Below are 15715 nucleotides of genomic sequence, written 5' to 3' on the forward strand. Positions count from 1 at the left end.
GAAGACAGCTGAGCTGCAAGACTGTACCTTCCAGGAGGGCAGGATGCCCCTCGGTCTTGTTCACTCCTATCCCAGTCTCTGGAACAGTACCGCAAAGGCTCATGGAATCAATGAATGGAGTAGGCTGTGCTGCTCGTCCTGATGGTCCTGCGTTGGGACCATGTGCCTTCGCTGCCCAGCTGGCCCGCCACCCCATCAAGACAAGACACTGACATGGCATTCCCAGGGATCAGGTGCAGATCAGACTCCTTGGCCTGGCTTTGCAGAGCCCCCAGCTGAAACCAGTGTGTGCCTGCCTTCCTTCACCCATCACTCACGGAGGTGTCTTCCTTTTGGGTGGCCTGGTGCTGGGGCTGTGGAGATGACCCCGCCTCCTGTCATGTGGATAGAGAAATGAGGAGACTGAGAATGACAATGCAGGGTGGTCAGTAAGTGGACGGGGGGGTGGAGCTTGGGGGCAGTGGGAGCTCTGAAGGGGCAGAGGAGACAGCAAAAGCTTCCCAGAGGAGGTGAAACCCAAGTTGAAGGTTAAAATATGAGAAGGATTGTGTCAGGTGAAGGAGTAGTACTTTCTACACAGGGGGAATGACAGGAGGGGCTGGTGCTGAGCAGGTGTGAGAAGCAGGATACGTGGCTGGCATAGAAAGTGGGGAAAAGCAAGAAGAGGGGTGCAAGGCTGCACAGGGACTGGGGGATTAACAGCCTTGAAGGCCAGGCTACAGAGCTGGGACTATATCCTGAGGGCACTGGAGAGTCAAGGAAAGGTATGGGGGTGGCAAGGCGGGACAAGGCGACCCTTGCTCTTACCCATTGTTTCATGTCTCAACAACAACCAATCTCTTTGCTCTGTCTACTAGCCATGTTTGTTTCTGAAACCTGCCAAGCATGTTCCCAACCTCAGGGCCTTTGCACTTGCTTCTCTCTTTACCTGGAGATGTAGGGGGTGAAGATTTGCAGTTAGGGGTGGGAATGGGGCTGGGCCTAATATTGGGGTCTAGGTGAGGATCTGGCTTGGAGTTCATGTTCGTGTGTTCTGAATGGGCCTCACTGTGGGACCTGCTGGATGACATTGGAGTCATACTTGAGTATCCTGGCAGATGGAAGGGAAAGATCTCTTGGGAACATTAGTGTGGCTGGTGGGGACTGGACTCTAAGCATGGGATGGTGGGGCATTGAGGCTTTTGCCATTGGTTGGAGGCATTATGTACCATTGGGGCAACCCTTGAGGGGACTGGGAGGGGCCTCATAGCAAGGGTCAAGGCACTTGAGTCAGTGAGAGCCTGGGAGGTGGGAATGATTTTTCCAGTTTTCAGATGAGGAAACAAACTGAAGCTCAGAAAGGTTAAGTAACTTGCCCAAGATAGTGATGGACAAAGGGAGGATTTGCACCCAAGTCTGCTGACTCTTAATTTGCTAGGATTTCCCAGGCATCAGCTTCTGGTGAGACCAAAACAGAGATGGAGACACGTGGGCTGGGAGGTGGGGCAAGACAGGGTGGCAGAGCTAATGACATCTGCCAAGACAAATGCCTTGGACAAATGGAGCTGGGCCTGGGGTGGGGGCCAATTCCTCCAGCTGTGAAGGGCACCTGGGTGCCCTGGGTGTCCAGAGAGAGAGAAAGTGAAGTCCCCAAGAGGAATAGGAGGTGAGGGGGTTGGGTGAGGGTGAGCCTGCCCTCTGGGGTGAGATTCGGCCCCACGTACACTGCCCACCTGTGCATAGCACCAGATCGGGTGTCTGCCTCCCTCTTCCCCTCCTCCTACCTCCACTACCTGGCCTGGCCCATGCCTCACTGCACCCACTCAATGGGCCTAGTCTAATCCCCTGACATCACCGCCTGCCCAGCACAGGCCCTGCCTGGCAGCCTTGGCAGCCCCCAGGCTCAGAGACACAATTTAGGATCCCCCACCTCAGAACCCATCTTTCCCTTAACCTCTTCCCTCCTTCAGCTCCTAGTTCCTATCGGGTTTACCCCAGATCCAGTCCCAAGCTGGGGGGACAGGTGTCTAGAATCTGTCCTGGCCTTGCTGTGTGACTCCAGGTAAGTAGCTTCCCCTTTCTGGGCCTCAGGCTCCTTATTTAAGTCTCCTCTACCCCCAGCTAATCACGTCAACTTGTTTTGGCTTCCTCTCAGCACCTTGTAGCTTTAGGAAATTTTGTTTGTTTATGAGTTCACATGTTTGTTGTCAGGGGACCACTGGACTGTGTGCCCCTTATTATTCACCCCGGTGCCAGCACAAAGCAGGGGCTCCATCGATAACTGCTGACTGAATGTATACATGGGTGAATGAATGAACAGATGTAGCTCCTGCCTTAGCAGGAAGCAAATGGACCTTCTCCCTCCACACCAGCCCCAATGGGGGAGAAAGGTAGAGCAGTATTTCAGCCCTGAAACTGGGTGGAAGCAGGGTGGGGGTCTGACCCAACATTTTCTGACTCGGCGGGTAGACAGGGGCTGAGAAGTGAATCTCCTTTATGGAGAGACTGGGAAAGCTCTGGAGAAGGACCAGAACCCCGGACCTGTCTCTCTGCCCTCCTTCTCTGCCACAAGGCTTCCCCGGGCGGGGGTGGGGTCGGGGAGAGGAGGGCCTCAGGTATATGTCTGTGTGTCCCTGTATGCTTTACCTGGGCAGAGGGCAGCCACTGACCCAAGATCTCCCAGGATAGCAGAGGCTGAGACATGGCTAAATCTCAGGACTCCTGATCTCCAGCTGCACATGTGTGTGTTTATGCATACGCGCGGCCGTGGTGTGTGTACACGCCATATATATATGTGTCTGCTCCAAGCATGTGCCTCTGGTGGGGCCTCCGGGTATGGTTGTGTGTTCATAGGCGTCTGTGTGGACGCATGCGCAGTCCTGTGTCTGGCTTTCCCTGGCAGGGTATGTGGTATAACACGGGTGTAGGTATGTCCACAGAGTATCAGCTCCACGAGGGAAGGGATTTGTGTCTGATTTGCTCCCTGCTCTATCCCAGCATCTGGAACAGGGACAAGCACACAGTTGGGGTCAATATATCCTTGACTGAATAAACATATGAAAGTGTGTGCACATGTCTGGTGTGTGCCCACTTGCCAACCCGTGTGTAGACGTGCACATGCTCTTGTGTCTAAGGGTGCACCTGGGTGTGGGTGATGTTGCTGACATGTCAACCTCCTGTACCTTTTCCAAACTCCTCAGGAGCCAGGGCCCAATGCCTGGGTCCCCGTGGGGCGGAGCAGGGGGCCTCCTTCTCACAGGAAACTGGATCTCTGGACGTGCAAAGCAGCAGGGAGCAGGGCGGCCCCTTTGTCCCCCGATAATCCCCTCCCCGCCTGGCCCCCTTTCTCCCAGCAATCGGGGTTTAAGGTCGAGTTTGGGGGCTGTAGGGGACAAGGGTGTCACCTCAGTGTCCCCTTGCCTACCTATTCCCTGCCCCCGGGGCTTCTGCACCTGCCCTCCCACCCTGAGGGTGTGACTCCTTCCCTCCCTCGTGGGCGGCCCTAGGGCTCAGCCCCAGGTATAAAGCCACCTGAAGGGTGGGAGGAAAGATGCCCCAGAACCACCCGGAGACTGCAGAGAGGAAGGAGCCCAGGAGAGAGCATGAGCTATCATCCGCTGCGTGAGTGAGGGAGGGTGCCAAGGTCCTGAGACCAGGACGGGAGGGGGTACCGCCCGGCCCTCTGGCCCATCGGTCTCACGTGCCTGGCTATTTTACATCTGTTGCGAACCTCCAAATCCTTAAACACAGAGGACTTCATTCGTCATTCATTCATTCAAGAAATTTACCAAGTGCCTGTTAGGCGCTAGGTAGTATTCTAAGCATTTGGGGACACAGCAGTAAAGAAACAGACAAAAAGTTTGTTGAGTGAATGAATGAATGAATGGGCCTTCACCTTCAGGGCTTCCCTTAAGTTCTAAATTTCTGGGAATTCAGGAATGTAGACAGGGAAGCCAAGGAGGCCACCCTGGTTTGTCTCTCGTCTCCATCATAGCTGGTGGCCCTAGGGAATTGCCCTCCTCTCTGATCCTCACACTGTTGGTGGGGACAACTGGGCCCGACCCTTGAGAAGCCAATTTGGCAGAATTTACTCAAATTTAAAATAAATACACCCTCCAATCCAGATATTTCCACTTTCAGCAGTTCCCCAAGAGGCTGGGATAAGGATGTTCACGGCAGCATCCATTCATTCAAAAAATATTTATGGGGGTTTCCTTGGTGGCACAGTGGTTAAGAATCTGCCTGCCAATGCAGGGGACACAGGTTCGAGCCCTGGTCCGGGAAGATCCCACACGCCGCGGAGCAACTGAGCCCGTGCGCCACAACTACTGAGCCTGCGCTCTAGAGCCCGCGAGCCACAGCTACTGAAGCCCACATGCCTGGAGCCTGTGCTCCCCAACAAGAGAAGCCACCGCAATGAGAAGCCTGTGCACTGCAACGAAGAGTAGCCAACCACTCTCCACAACTAGAGAAAAAGCCCACGCGTAGCAATGAAGATCCAACACAGCCAAAGATAAATAAATAAAATGAATAAATTTATTTAAAATATATATATATTTATCAAGCTCTGCACTAGGTGTTGGGGAACCAGCAGTGAATGAAGCAGGTGAGGTTTCTTCTTTCCTGGAGCCAACATTCTAGGGGGAGAGACAGCAACAAGCAAGTAGACAAATAAATCAATGAGGGATCTGTAAACAGCAGACGTCTCTGAAGACTACACATCAGGGAGACGGAGGGGCTTTTGAGTTGAGGCCTGAAGGACGAGAAGGAGCAGCCTTGGGTAGGGTTGTGGGGTGCTCACGGCAGGACCCAGCAAGGCAAAGCCTGCACGGGGCGCTGCAGAAAAGAGGGGCCAGGCCTGTAGCCCACACAGAGGACTCTGGCTTTCACTGTGTTAGGTGGGAGCCATGGGAAGGTTTGGGCAGAGGAGGGATCCAGCTGGACTTGGAGAGTTGCGGGGTGCGGAGGGAGGCAAGGGTGGAGACAGAGACACCAGCAGACAGAGAGGTAGTTCGCTTCTAGATACTTCTTTTCATCTTTTAAAACTTTTTTATTGAAAATAACGAATGGGGCTTCCCTGGTGGCGCAGTGGTTGAGAGTCCACCTGCCAATGCAGGGGACATGGGTTCGTGCCCCGGTCTGGGAAGATCCCACATGCCGCGGAGCAGCTGGGCCTGTGAGCCATGGCCGCTGAGCCTGCGCATCCGGAGCCTGTGCTCCGCAACAGGAGAGGACACAACAGTGAGAGGCCTGCGTACCAGCCCCCCCAAAAAAAGAAAAGAAAATAACGAATACGTACAGGGAAATGTGCACAAGTCCTAAGTATATAGCTCAATGAATTTTCACAAAGTCAAGGTATGCTTGTCATAAGTGCTCAGATCAAGAAACACAGGCAGACCGAGGGAGTTCCCTGGTGGCCTAGTGGTTAGGATTTCAGGCTTTCACTGCCATAGCCCAGGTTTAATCCCTGGTCGGCAAACTGAGATCCCGCAGGCTGCACAGTGTGGCTGGAAAAGAATTAAAAACAGACCTCTTGGCCACCTTTTAAGGACAGAGCCAACAGGATTTACTGTGGGTTGAACATAAGAGAAGGAGAGAATGAGGCGTCTAAAAGGACCCCATGGTTTTGACCTGAGCACCTGGGAGAATGCATGTGCTCTTCCCTGAGTGGGGAAGGCTGGGAGAGGAAGGGGAAGAGGGCATCTTGAGCTGAGCATTGGATTTTTTTTTTTTTTTTTTTTTTTTTTTTTTTGCGGTACGTGGGCCTCTCACTGTTGTGGCCTCTCCCGTTGTGGAGCACAGGCTCTGGATGTGCAGGCTCAGGGGCCATGGCTCACAGGCCTAGCCACTCCACGGCATGTGGGATCTTCCCAGACCGGGGCGCGAACCCATGTCCCCTGCATCGGCAGGCGGACTCTCAACCACTGTGCCACCAGGGAAGCCCTGGATATATATATTTTTTTGACCATTGGATATTTTGACTTTGAGAAGCTTATTAATATCCAAGGGAAAATGTCAAGCGGGAAGTTGAATACATGAGTCTGGAGTTCAGGGGAATATTCTGGGCTGGAAATAATGGGCTCAAAGGATGGTTCTGCCCTGACTTGGATACACAAGATCATTGTAGGCCACAAGGGCTGTACCCATTTGAGGAGTTGTCATGATGAATGAATGGTCAGGCGAGGCCGGGGACTTGGTGCTGACCTCTGATTTCTCCTGCCAGCCGCCCTCTGCTTGCTGACCCTGCTGCTGCCCCCCCTCAGTCTGGGAGCCCCCATCTCCCCAGCTGAGCCCATCAGTCAAGCCTACAGCCTGGCACTCTACATGCAGAAGAATACTTCAACACTGCTGCAGACTTATGTGAGTGATACGGCACGAGCAGGGAATGAGGGGAGAAGGGCGCCACCCCCCCGGCCCAGCTCTGGGTAGGGGAAGCAGAGCAAGGCCAGAGGAAGGCTCCTCCACGGGTCCAAGGGTATAAGGACTCTGCCATCTAGAGACATACTCCCAGGAACGTTGTCACTGATGGCTGGCTGACCTTGGGCAAGTCATTCCTTCTCTCCCAGTCTTAGCTTCCTCATCCGCCAAATGGGCTGATCATCCTGCCTTGGCTGACCTCTCAGGACTGTTAGAAGATTCAAAGGAAGCACATAGCGGGAAAGGCTTTAGGGGATCATGATTCTTTCCACAACTACCTCATGCCCCGTGCTTTCTTTTTTTCCTTTTTTTTGATAAATTTATTTATTTATTTATTTATTTTTGGCTGCGTTGGGTCTTTTTTGCTGTGCACGGGCTTTCTCTAGTTGTGGCAATTGGGGGCTGCTCTTTGTTGCGGTGCGTGGGCTTCTCATTGCGGTGGCTTCTCTTGTTGCAGAGCACAGGCTCTAGAGCTCAGGTTCAGTAGTTGTGACTCACGGGCTTAGTTGCTCCGCTGCATGTGAGATCTTCCTGAACCAGGGCTCGAGCCCGTGTCCCCTGCATTGGCAGGTGGATTCTTAACCACTACATCACCAGGGAAGCCTGCCCCGTGCTTGCTTGAGCCTAAGCCATGCTGGGAAGTCTAGCCTTATTATCTTATTAAAATATTTATTTATTTATTTATTTATTTTTGGCTGCATTGGGTCTTCGTTGCTGCGCGCGGGCTTTCTCTAGTTGCAGCGAGTGGGGGTTACTCTTCGTTGCAGTGCACAGGCTTCTCATTGTGGTGGCTTTTCTTGCTATGGAGCATGGACTCTAGGTGCATGGGCTTCAGTAGTTGTGGCACGCGGGCTCAGTAGTTGTGGCCCATGGGCTTAGTTGCTCCACGGCATGTGGCATCTTCCCAGACCAGGGCTGGAACCCATGTTTCCGGCACTGGTAGGCAGATTCTCAACCACTGCACCACTGGGGAAGTCCTTAGCCTCATTATCTTACTGAGTCCTCAGATAGTTCTGAGAGGTGGATTTACAACCCATTTTACAAATAAGGAATACTGAGCTTTAGAGAGGGAAATAATTTGCCTGAGGTCACAAAACCTCAGGTCTAGAAGTTCAAACTGGCAGCCTCCTGATTGGGTCTGACCCACAGATGTTTTGTTTAGGCCATGCAATGCTTGTTCAGATTTTGTGTACGAGTGCCTGTCAAAAAGAGGCACAGGGATCCTATTGGCCTCCTGCCACCCCCACCCCCCTCTTAGTCCTGCCCTCTTCCCCAAGTGACATGATCTGCCTGGCCCCTGGAGGCCCTGGTGTTTGTGACTCTTCTGCTGTGCTATATTCTAGGTCCATGTGAAGTTACTTAATCTAGTTTCTAGTCTCATATCTGTCACCAAACCCTGGGTAGCTTTGGGCACCCTGAGCCTCAGTTTCCCCACTTGTAAGATGGGGATGTAGGACCAGATGATCTATCAATTAGGGGATTTATCAGTGTGCATTAAAATTTTGTGGGCCTAGGTTTGTGGAGGCGAGAACTTTAATGGAGAAGGCACTCAACTAAATTTAATAATATTAATAATTATTTATTAATGATTATAATAAAATAAACATAAACCACTAAATGCTGTGAATAAAAAGGAAATAGGGCTGTAACTATTATACATTGTCAATAATATATTTATATTGAAAATATTGCAATAAGTAACATAGTCATAGTGTTCATGATACTAATATAAATATATAGTTCGTGAACGATATTAATGCCCCTATTGTATGCCAGATGCTGTGCTAAGTGCTTTATACATTGCGTTGGCCAACTAGTTCGTTCAGTTTTCAGTAAAAATAAAAGACATCTTTTGGGCTTCCCTGGTGGTGCAGTGGTTGAGAGTCTGCCTGCCAATGCAGAGGACACGGGTTTGTGCCCCGGTCTGGGAAGATCCCACATGCCGCGGAGTGGCTGGGCCAGTGAGCCATGGCCACTGAGCCTGTGCGTCCGGAGCCTGTGCTCCGCAACGGGAGAGGCCACAGCAGTGAGAGGCCCACGTACCGCAAAAAAAAAAAAAATTAAAAGGCACATCTTTCATTTTCACCAAGAACTTTACTGAACAATGTATTCATTAACCGAACTAACTTTCTGGCCAGCCCAATATATTACTTATCTTCATTCACCATAATAGTGCCACATGGGAATTACTGAAGCTGTGATTCAAAGTTGCACAACTTGTACGTCAAGGAGGCCAAACTGGAACCTAACAGAGCCCAGGCTCTGTGCTAGAACATTTCACCAACTCCCTGAGAGGCAGGGAATGGCGACTCCCCCTGGGAAGATGCCAGTCTCATGGAAGGCAGATGTGAAGTCAGGGGAGACCCAGGGAAGCCTTTTGGCCTCCTCACACCTGTCTCTGTCCCTCATGCAGCTCCAGTGCCAAGGCAGCCCCTTTAGTGATCCTGGCTTCTCAGCGCCAGAGCTCCAGCTCAGCAGCCTGCCTCCTGCCGCCGTTTCCTTCAAGACCTGGCATGCACTGAATGACAGGGAGCGTCTGAGCTGTGCCCAGGGGGCCTTCCTGGCCTTGACCCAGAACCTCCAGCTCGTGGGGGATGACCAGAGTGACCTGAACCCTGGCAGTCCCATCCTTCTGGCTCAGCTCGGGGCTGCAAGACTCAGGGCCCAAGGTCTGCTGGGCAACATGGCTGCCATCATGACTGCCCTGGGCCTGCCTATCCCCCCAGAAGAGGACACTCTCGGGCTTGTCCCCTTCGGGGCCTCGGCCTTTGAGAGGAAATGTCGAGGTTATGTAGTAACCCGGGAATATGGCCATTGGACTGACCGAGCTGTGAGGGACTTGGCTCTGCTCAAGGCCAAATACCCTGGGTAGAGGAGGTGGAACTTCCCGTCAGAGGCTGCAACACTTCCGCTTTCACAACAGACTCTTCTCTGCCTTACTTCATGGCTAGAACGGAGACACATCTTGTCTAGGAGACAGGGCTTGTGTACCATGTATTTGGGAAAGTTTCCTGGTAACCAGGCCTCAAGGCGCCACTGCCTGGGCCTTCCTGCCTAGGTCCTATGGCATCCCTTCCAGATCTGGGTGGGACTCTATGGATATCATTTTATGGATTACCAGTCCAGTGGTACTGGTTGCTCACCTCCTGGGTGGAAAAAAGTATCTCTTTGAAGTGGCTTCACTTCCCACTCTAGGCGGCAGTACAGTTGGTCTCCTTCCTGGGCTCTCCCTGAGACCTTCTCCCTCCTGTAATTTCAGGGAGGTCCAGGGGCTGCCTTCTTGTCTCTGTCTACCTCACTTCCTGTATGAAGATATGGACTTTCTGAGCAACTAGGCCTCCCTTCTTGCTGGAGCTCATTTCCTCCCCTAGTCTACCTCTCCGACTGTGGCCACTGTTCCAACTTCCCATCTTAAGGGGCTTCACTTCCTATTCAATGGACATCCGATTCTTGAAAAACTAAGGATTCGTGTCACATCTGTTTCCTGCTCAGGACACATCCACTTCCTGTTCTGGGCTGAGAGATGGCATCCTTGGCCTGGGGCTCTCATGAATCTCCTATTTATACTGTGGCTTTTGCGGATGTCTGGGGGAACCAGTTTGTAACCCAAGGACCTTATTCTCCTTAAAGGTGTCTCCCCATTTTCAACAACTATATATACTGGTAACTTTAGTGTTCTTTTTATTTTTAAACATTTTATTTACAAAAAATTAATTTATTCTCGTAAATAAAACTCTTTTTAAAGGGTGATTTTTTTTTTTCTCTCCAGTAGACCTAACTTGGGGGGAAGGGAAGGTACAGGGATAGGGCAGAGGGAGGGGAAGAAGGGAAAGGACATCAAAGGCAAGGGGGCAGGGCCGCAAAGGGTGGGACGGGGGAGGGGGAGAGCAGCAGGTGGAGTGACCCTGGGGGAAGGTGGCTGAAATTTGTCTGGAGGAGCCCACCCACCACAGGGTCAGCAGACATGTCCCTAGCCAAGAAAGGACAGAGAGAAGGACAGAGGGAAAGAGTGCCAGGTGTCCCTTCCTTGAGATGAGGCGCAGATGTACACACGCTCACATGGGGCCAAGAGGAGGCAAGAGATGGGGAGACAGAGATCCTCAGCGAGGCAGGCCCAAGCAATGGAGAAAAAGACGGGGAAAGCAAGGAAGTGATAGCCGTGGGAAGTCAAAGACGGAGACAAGGAGGCCCCAGGGAGAAAAAGAGATCGAGAGCGTACAAAGCAAATAGAGAAATGGAGACGGTCGGAGAACACAGAGACGCTGGCGGAGATGGAGAGGGATGGAGAGGCGGAGACGGCCCAGGAGGGGACCGCGAGCTGCGGCGCGTGCCCCGCTCTCAGGCCGGGCCCCCGGGCGCCAGCTGGCCTAGGTCGGCCTCGGTGCGGCTCACCCACTCGCGGTAGAGGCCGCACACGCGGAGCCCCAGCACCTTGGCCGGAAAGACGCCCGCAGTGGCAGTGGCCGCGGCGATGGCGGCGGCGGCGGGCTCCGCTCGGGGCGCGCGGGTCTCGGCGCCCAGCGCGGCCAGCACGGCATCCACAGCGGCGCCCAGGGCCCGCGCCTGGCGCGCTGCGTCCTCCAGGCGCCGCAGCAGGCGCAGCGCGCGCGGGTTCAGCTCGGCCTGGCGGCGGCGCACGACGTCCAGCAGCGGTGGCAGCGCAGCTAGCGCCGCCTCGTCCAGCCGCAGGCGCTCGGGCACCGGCAGGCCCGCGTGGCCCGGGGCCGGGGCGCTCAGATCGGCCACCGGCAGCCGCGGGGGCGAGAAGCCAGGCAGCCCGAAGGGGTCTCCCTGGTGCTGCACCTGCGGAGACGCGGCAGTCAGGGCGGCTCCTCCACCCGGAACTCAGCCCTCCACCCCTCTCCTGGGTCCTCAGTGTCCCCATCTCGTAAATGACACACTCCTGCCAACAGAAAGGCTGTGTTTGAGATAATACAAAACAACAAAAACCACCGTGCGCTTTACACCACTGCTTTGTTTCCTCATCTCCTCAATGGAGATAGTAACCATATCAACTTCATAAGGTAGTTATGAGCCTGTTAAAATGCTTAAGGCAGGTCCTGACTCATTGGAAGGGCACAAAAAATGTTAGTTCTTTTATTAATGCTATCTTACAGACCCAGCTTCAAATCCTGTCTCCACCACTTACTAGTTGTGCCATTCGGTGCAAAACCGTTTCTTTCTCTGAGCCTCAGTGGTCTCCTCTGTAAGATGGGGGAAGAGTTCCCTGTCCTGCCTTCCTACCACAGACCTCTTGAGAATCACAGAAGACAGTGCAGGGACCGAGTTTGTTTCACTCCCTCCCCCCATTCTTCCCCACTTCTGCACCTGCTTGACACACAGCCAGGGGCTCAATGAATAACTGTCATGTGAATGAACAAATGAAAAGATAAAGGTGATTTGTAATTTGTAAAGATGCTATAACAATACCATTTATCCTTTCCTAACATTTAGCTTCTGGTTCAGGCACTGTGCTGCTTTAAACACACTATTCCTAATCTTCCCAATAATGGGTGTGATGATGATGATCATGGTCTTGTAAATGAGGATACTGGGACTGACTTATCCTAAGTCATCCATCTAGGAAGGGGCAGACACTGGAATTTGAACCAAAGTTGGTAGGACTACAAAGCTAGCTTTATTATCTTACTATTGCTGTCATAATTATTAAGTTATTATATTTAATGTTATCAGTACTGCCCATGGTCACAACAAGTTGGCAGGGCTACAGTCTATCTGATTCAAAACTATACCCTCCCTCCACTACACCAGAGTAATTTGGGGAACTATCTAGTTTCCTTTGTCAGTGTCCTCTGGCCAACCAAAGATTTTGGCAGATCCTTCTCCCCTGTAAAAGTGTCCTCTTGGGATGGCATTTTTACCCCTAGATTGAAACCCCTTTTTAGCTTCTCTGCATAACACAGGTAGAAGAGTTCACAGCTCATCTTATTCAACTGCCTTTTTTTTTTTTTTTTTTTTTTTTGGTCCTGCCGGGATCTTAGTTCCCCGACCAGGGATTGAACGCAGGCTCTGGCAGTGAAAGCGCCCGAATCCTAATCACTGGACCTCCAGGGAATTCCCTTAAGTGCCTCCTTGTACACCTGGGGAGTCCCAAGCTCATGGAGGTGAGATGACAAGATCACACAGAGCCTAAGAACATAGGTTTCCTGACTCCCAGACCAGAGTTCTCTTCACTCTCTCAGGTTGCTTCTGTCTTAAAGTACCAAGTAGGGAGCCTCCATGCTGAGGCTAATGGAGGGGCATTTGGGGCGCAGACAGGGTCCTCCTCCAATTTGCTGTGTGGCCAGGGGCCAGTTACTGACCCCTCTTGGAAGCCCCAATTTCTGCAGCTGTGAAGTGAGATTGAGAAAATGGGTGGTCAAGGACCCCTTGATCTGTATGTACTTCCCCATTCCCCAGGACCCTGGTACCCACACCCCGAACCCCACTCACATATTCCTGGAGCAGCTGCTCAGCATATTTGGTGAGGAGGCGGGCAAGGCTGTGTGTCTGTTGGATCTTGGACTCCAAGTGGGGAAGGGGTGAGATTGAGAAGTCAGCCTGGGGATCCTCTGGTGGGAAAAGGGGGGGAGGAATGAGGGCACCCCAACCCCTTGCTTCTTGACCACTTCTTCCAGGCTGGCTCTTCCTGAACCCGGAAGCTCCACTCTGAATTCTCCACCTTTTAAGCCAGGCAGGCTCTGTCCCATTCCAACTGAGGGAAAATAGGGCACCAGACATTTGCCAAACGGTTGTTCTCCTGAAATGTGTTCCCTGTCCCCAAGTCATGGTTGAAATCCTATTAAAGCCAAATTCAAATACTGCCTCCTCAGTGCAGCCTCCAGATTCACCCCTCCTTTAAATTAACTTCTTCCTTCTACTTAAGGCCATTTGTTCATACTTCCAAGGCGGTTCTTTTAATATCTCTTTTATCTGTGAGAATCTGCCTCAGCCTGGGAGCCCTTTGAGGGCAGGGCTCACGTATCTCGGTACCTCAGTGATTGTTGGTGGAATTCAGCATCATCAAAGCACAGAACTTAAAACTGAAACAAGCCTTTAAGCCCATTTTACAGATTGGGATACTGAAGTGCCATTTCTTCCCTGATGGTCCTTCTGTGCAAAACCGTGGGCTGGGCACCGTACAGTTTCAATGAATCAGCAACCGGCCTTAACCAGAACAAGTTAGAGGGTGGTGCCCCGGGAGGAAGAATACATTTCCCGAGACGACTAGCGCGCGTTCCCAGGGCATGCTGGGGACTGTAGTCCTAGCCCGGCAACTCCCGACCCGCCCCTCGCTAGAGTTTGCCCCGCGGGTCCCTATCCTTAACAGCCTCGACTTTCGTCTCCTGTTGTTACTTACCAGCCCCTGTGGCCAAAGGCTTCCGCCCCTAACTTTACCCCTCCTTCTAGCTCCCAGCTCTGATTCTTTCCCGGTACTCAGATAGGGTCCCGGCGTCCTGTCCCAGCCACTACCCCAATTCTCCCCCAGGGTGTACTCGAACCGGTAATCTACCTCCTGAGCCAAAGTCCCCGAAGGCACAGCCCCAGGCCTCCTCTAAACTCTGGCGCTTACCCCTTCCCACAGCTCACGCACAACTCACCCGCTCGTTACCTGACACCGGGGCCCTGCTCTCCCCCGCTCAGGCCGCTCCCTTCCCGGACCTAGGGGTGGCGGGGACCCAGACCCCAGCTTCCAGCCCTTCTGACCCCTGCTCCCCTCGGCGCTCGGCATCCGGCCCTTCAGCCCCTTACCCAGACTTCCCTCCCTCCGGCTCATGCTGGCCCCAGGCTGATCCCGGTTGCCTCCACGCCCCCCTACCGAGGAGGGGAGAAGGGGGAAAAGGGTAGGGGCGTGGCCCGGCCGTAGCCAATCAGGGCTCAGACCCCAACAATCTACCACCCCCTTCCACCCCACCTCCCACCCCACCTCCGCCGCCCCGGGCAGGATTCCTTGGCCCTGAGCTCAGCTCCCTGCATGCATGGCCTAGTCGGGAAGGGGGCGGCAGGTTGTCTGCAGAGTGGACTCGGGACCTGTAGGCTTGGGTTGCCGGGGCCTGGGAGACAGCCCTGAGTCAGATGGGAGGAGAAGGCTCAGGCTCCGACCTGGGGGAAGGCTTGGCGCCCGGGCTGCTTTTCGGAGAAAGCTTGGGAGGGGTGGGTGGTGGAGAGGGAGTAGCTGGCAGGACAGGAATGTGCTGCCCTTCCTCTTGGCTGGGGGAGGGGAGAGCGGGGTGCTTGAGAGGCCAAGGTGGGGGCCCTCAGGCTTAGGCCACACCTACACGGACATACACCTCCCGGCCTATCTCAGATGTCTCCTGCCCTTGCTTTCACAGTCACACCTACTAGGGGGCCACCTCACCTCACCTTACCAGACCCAGTAAGAGAATTCTTCTGACACACCCGCATCTACTGAAGGGTTCTCACACAGGAACAAGCTTAAGAGAGACAGGTACAGGGAGTCATACCCACACGTCAAACCACTAACCTGATGCAGACAAATGCTGAACGGTCTGTACACACTTACTTATCCCCACAAATGGTTCCCAAGCACCCACACTCTCCTGGGCTCTGGGACCCAGAGATGATCCATTCTTGGTCTCTAGCCCCCTGAGGAGCTCACAGTCTGATGGGGGAACGATAGACAACAGCTTGTTATGGGGTTTGTGAATGAAGAAACTGGGAAGGAGACCTGTGTGTCTGTGAGTACATTGCCATGTGCAGACAACTGCCAGAATAAAGGAAGAAATAGATGAACTGGCAGAGGGCACAGCAGGTGGGGCCATCACACACTTTTTGGGGGGTGGGGGCTGCATTGGGTCTTTGTTACTGTGTGCGGGCTTTCTCTAGTTGCGGTGAGCAGGGGCTACTCTTCGTTGCGGTGCGCGGGCTTCTCACTGTGGTGGCGTCTCTTGCTGCGGAGCACAGGCTCTAGGCGCAAGGGCTTCAGTAGTTGCAGTACGTGGGCTCTAGAATGCAGGTTCAGTAGTTGTGGCGCATGGTATTAGTTGCTCCGCGGCATGTGGGAGCTTCCCGGACCAGGGCTCGAACCCGTGTCCCCTGCATTGGCAGGCAGATTCTTAACCACTCCGCCACCAGGGAAGTCACCATCACACATTTTTTTTTTTTTTTTGCGCTGTACGCGGGCCTCTCACTGTTGTGGCCTCTCCCGTTGCGGAGCACAGGCTCCGGACGCACAGGCTCAGCGGCCATGGCTCACGGGCCCAGCCGCTCCGCGGCATATGGGATCCTCCCAGACCGGGGCACGAACCCGTATCCCCTGCATCGGCAGGCGGACTCTCAACCACTGCGCCACCAGGGA

General features: G+C 53.4%; 2 protein-coding genes across 3 annotated transcripts; one reads left to right on the forward strand and one right to left on the reverse strand.

Moving 5' to 3' along the window:
* Nucleotides 1-3529: 3529 nt before the first annotated feature.
* On the forward strand, nucleotides 3530-9268 carry LOC309816738 (cardiotrophin-2-like; the record flags this gene model as incomplete). The annotated part of the gene is made up of 3 exons (XM_082644517.1): nucleotides 3530-3600; nucleotides 6243-6339; nucleotides 8810-9268. 3 exons carry the CDS (start codon nucleotides 3530-3532, stop codon nucleotides 9266-9268), a joined length of 627 nt encoding a protein of 208 aa, XP_082500643.1.
* A 1324-nt stretch (nucleotides 9269-10592) lies between these two features.
* On the reverse strand, nucleotides 10593-14218 carry LOC309817293 (cardiotrophin-1-like). Of its 2 annotated transcripts, none has more exons than XM_082645477.1 (3): nucleotides 14149-14218; nucleotides 12850-12968; nucleotides 10593-11199 (listed from the first exon to the last, which is right to left on the reverse strand). In XM_082645477.1, exons 1-3 carry the CDS (start codon nucleotides 14171-14173, stop codon nucleotides 10735-10737), a joined length of 609 nt encoding a protein of 202 aa, XP_082501603.1. In that variant the 5' UTR covers nucleotides 14174-14218; the 3' UTR covers nucleotides 10593-10734. The 2 variants fall into 2 exon arrangements, with proteins under 2 accessions (XP_082501603.1, XP_082501602.1); XM_082645476.1 differs by lacking the exon at nucleotides 14149-14218 and adding an exon at nucleotides 13998-14140 and having other exon boundaries at nucleotides 12850-13111.
* Nucleotides 14219-15715: the final 1497 nt, after the last annotated feature.

The sequence above is a fragment of the Mesoplodon mirus genome, assembly GCF_964341445.2.
Source record: "Mesoplodon mirus genome assembly, chromosome: 15".
Lineage (NCBI taxonomy): Eukaryota > Metazoa > Chordata > Mammalia > Artiodactyla > Ziphiidae > Mesoplodon > Mesoplodon mirus.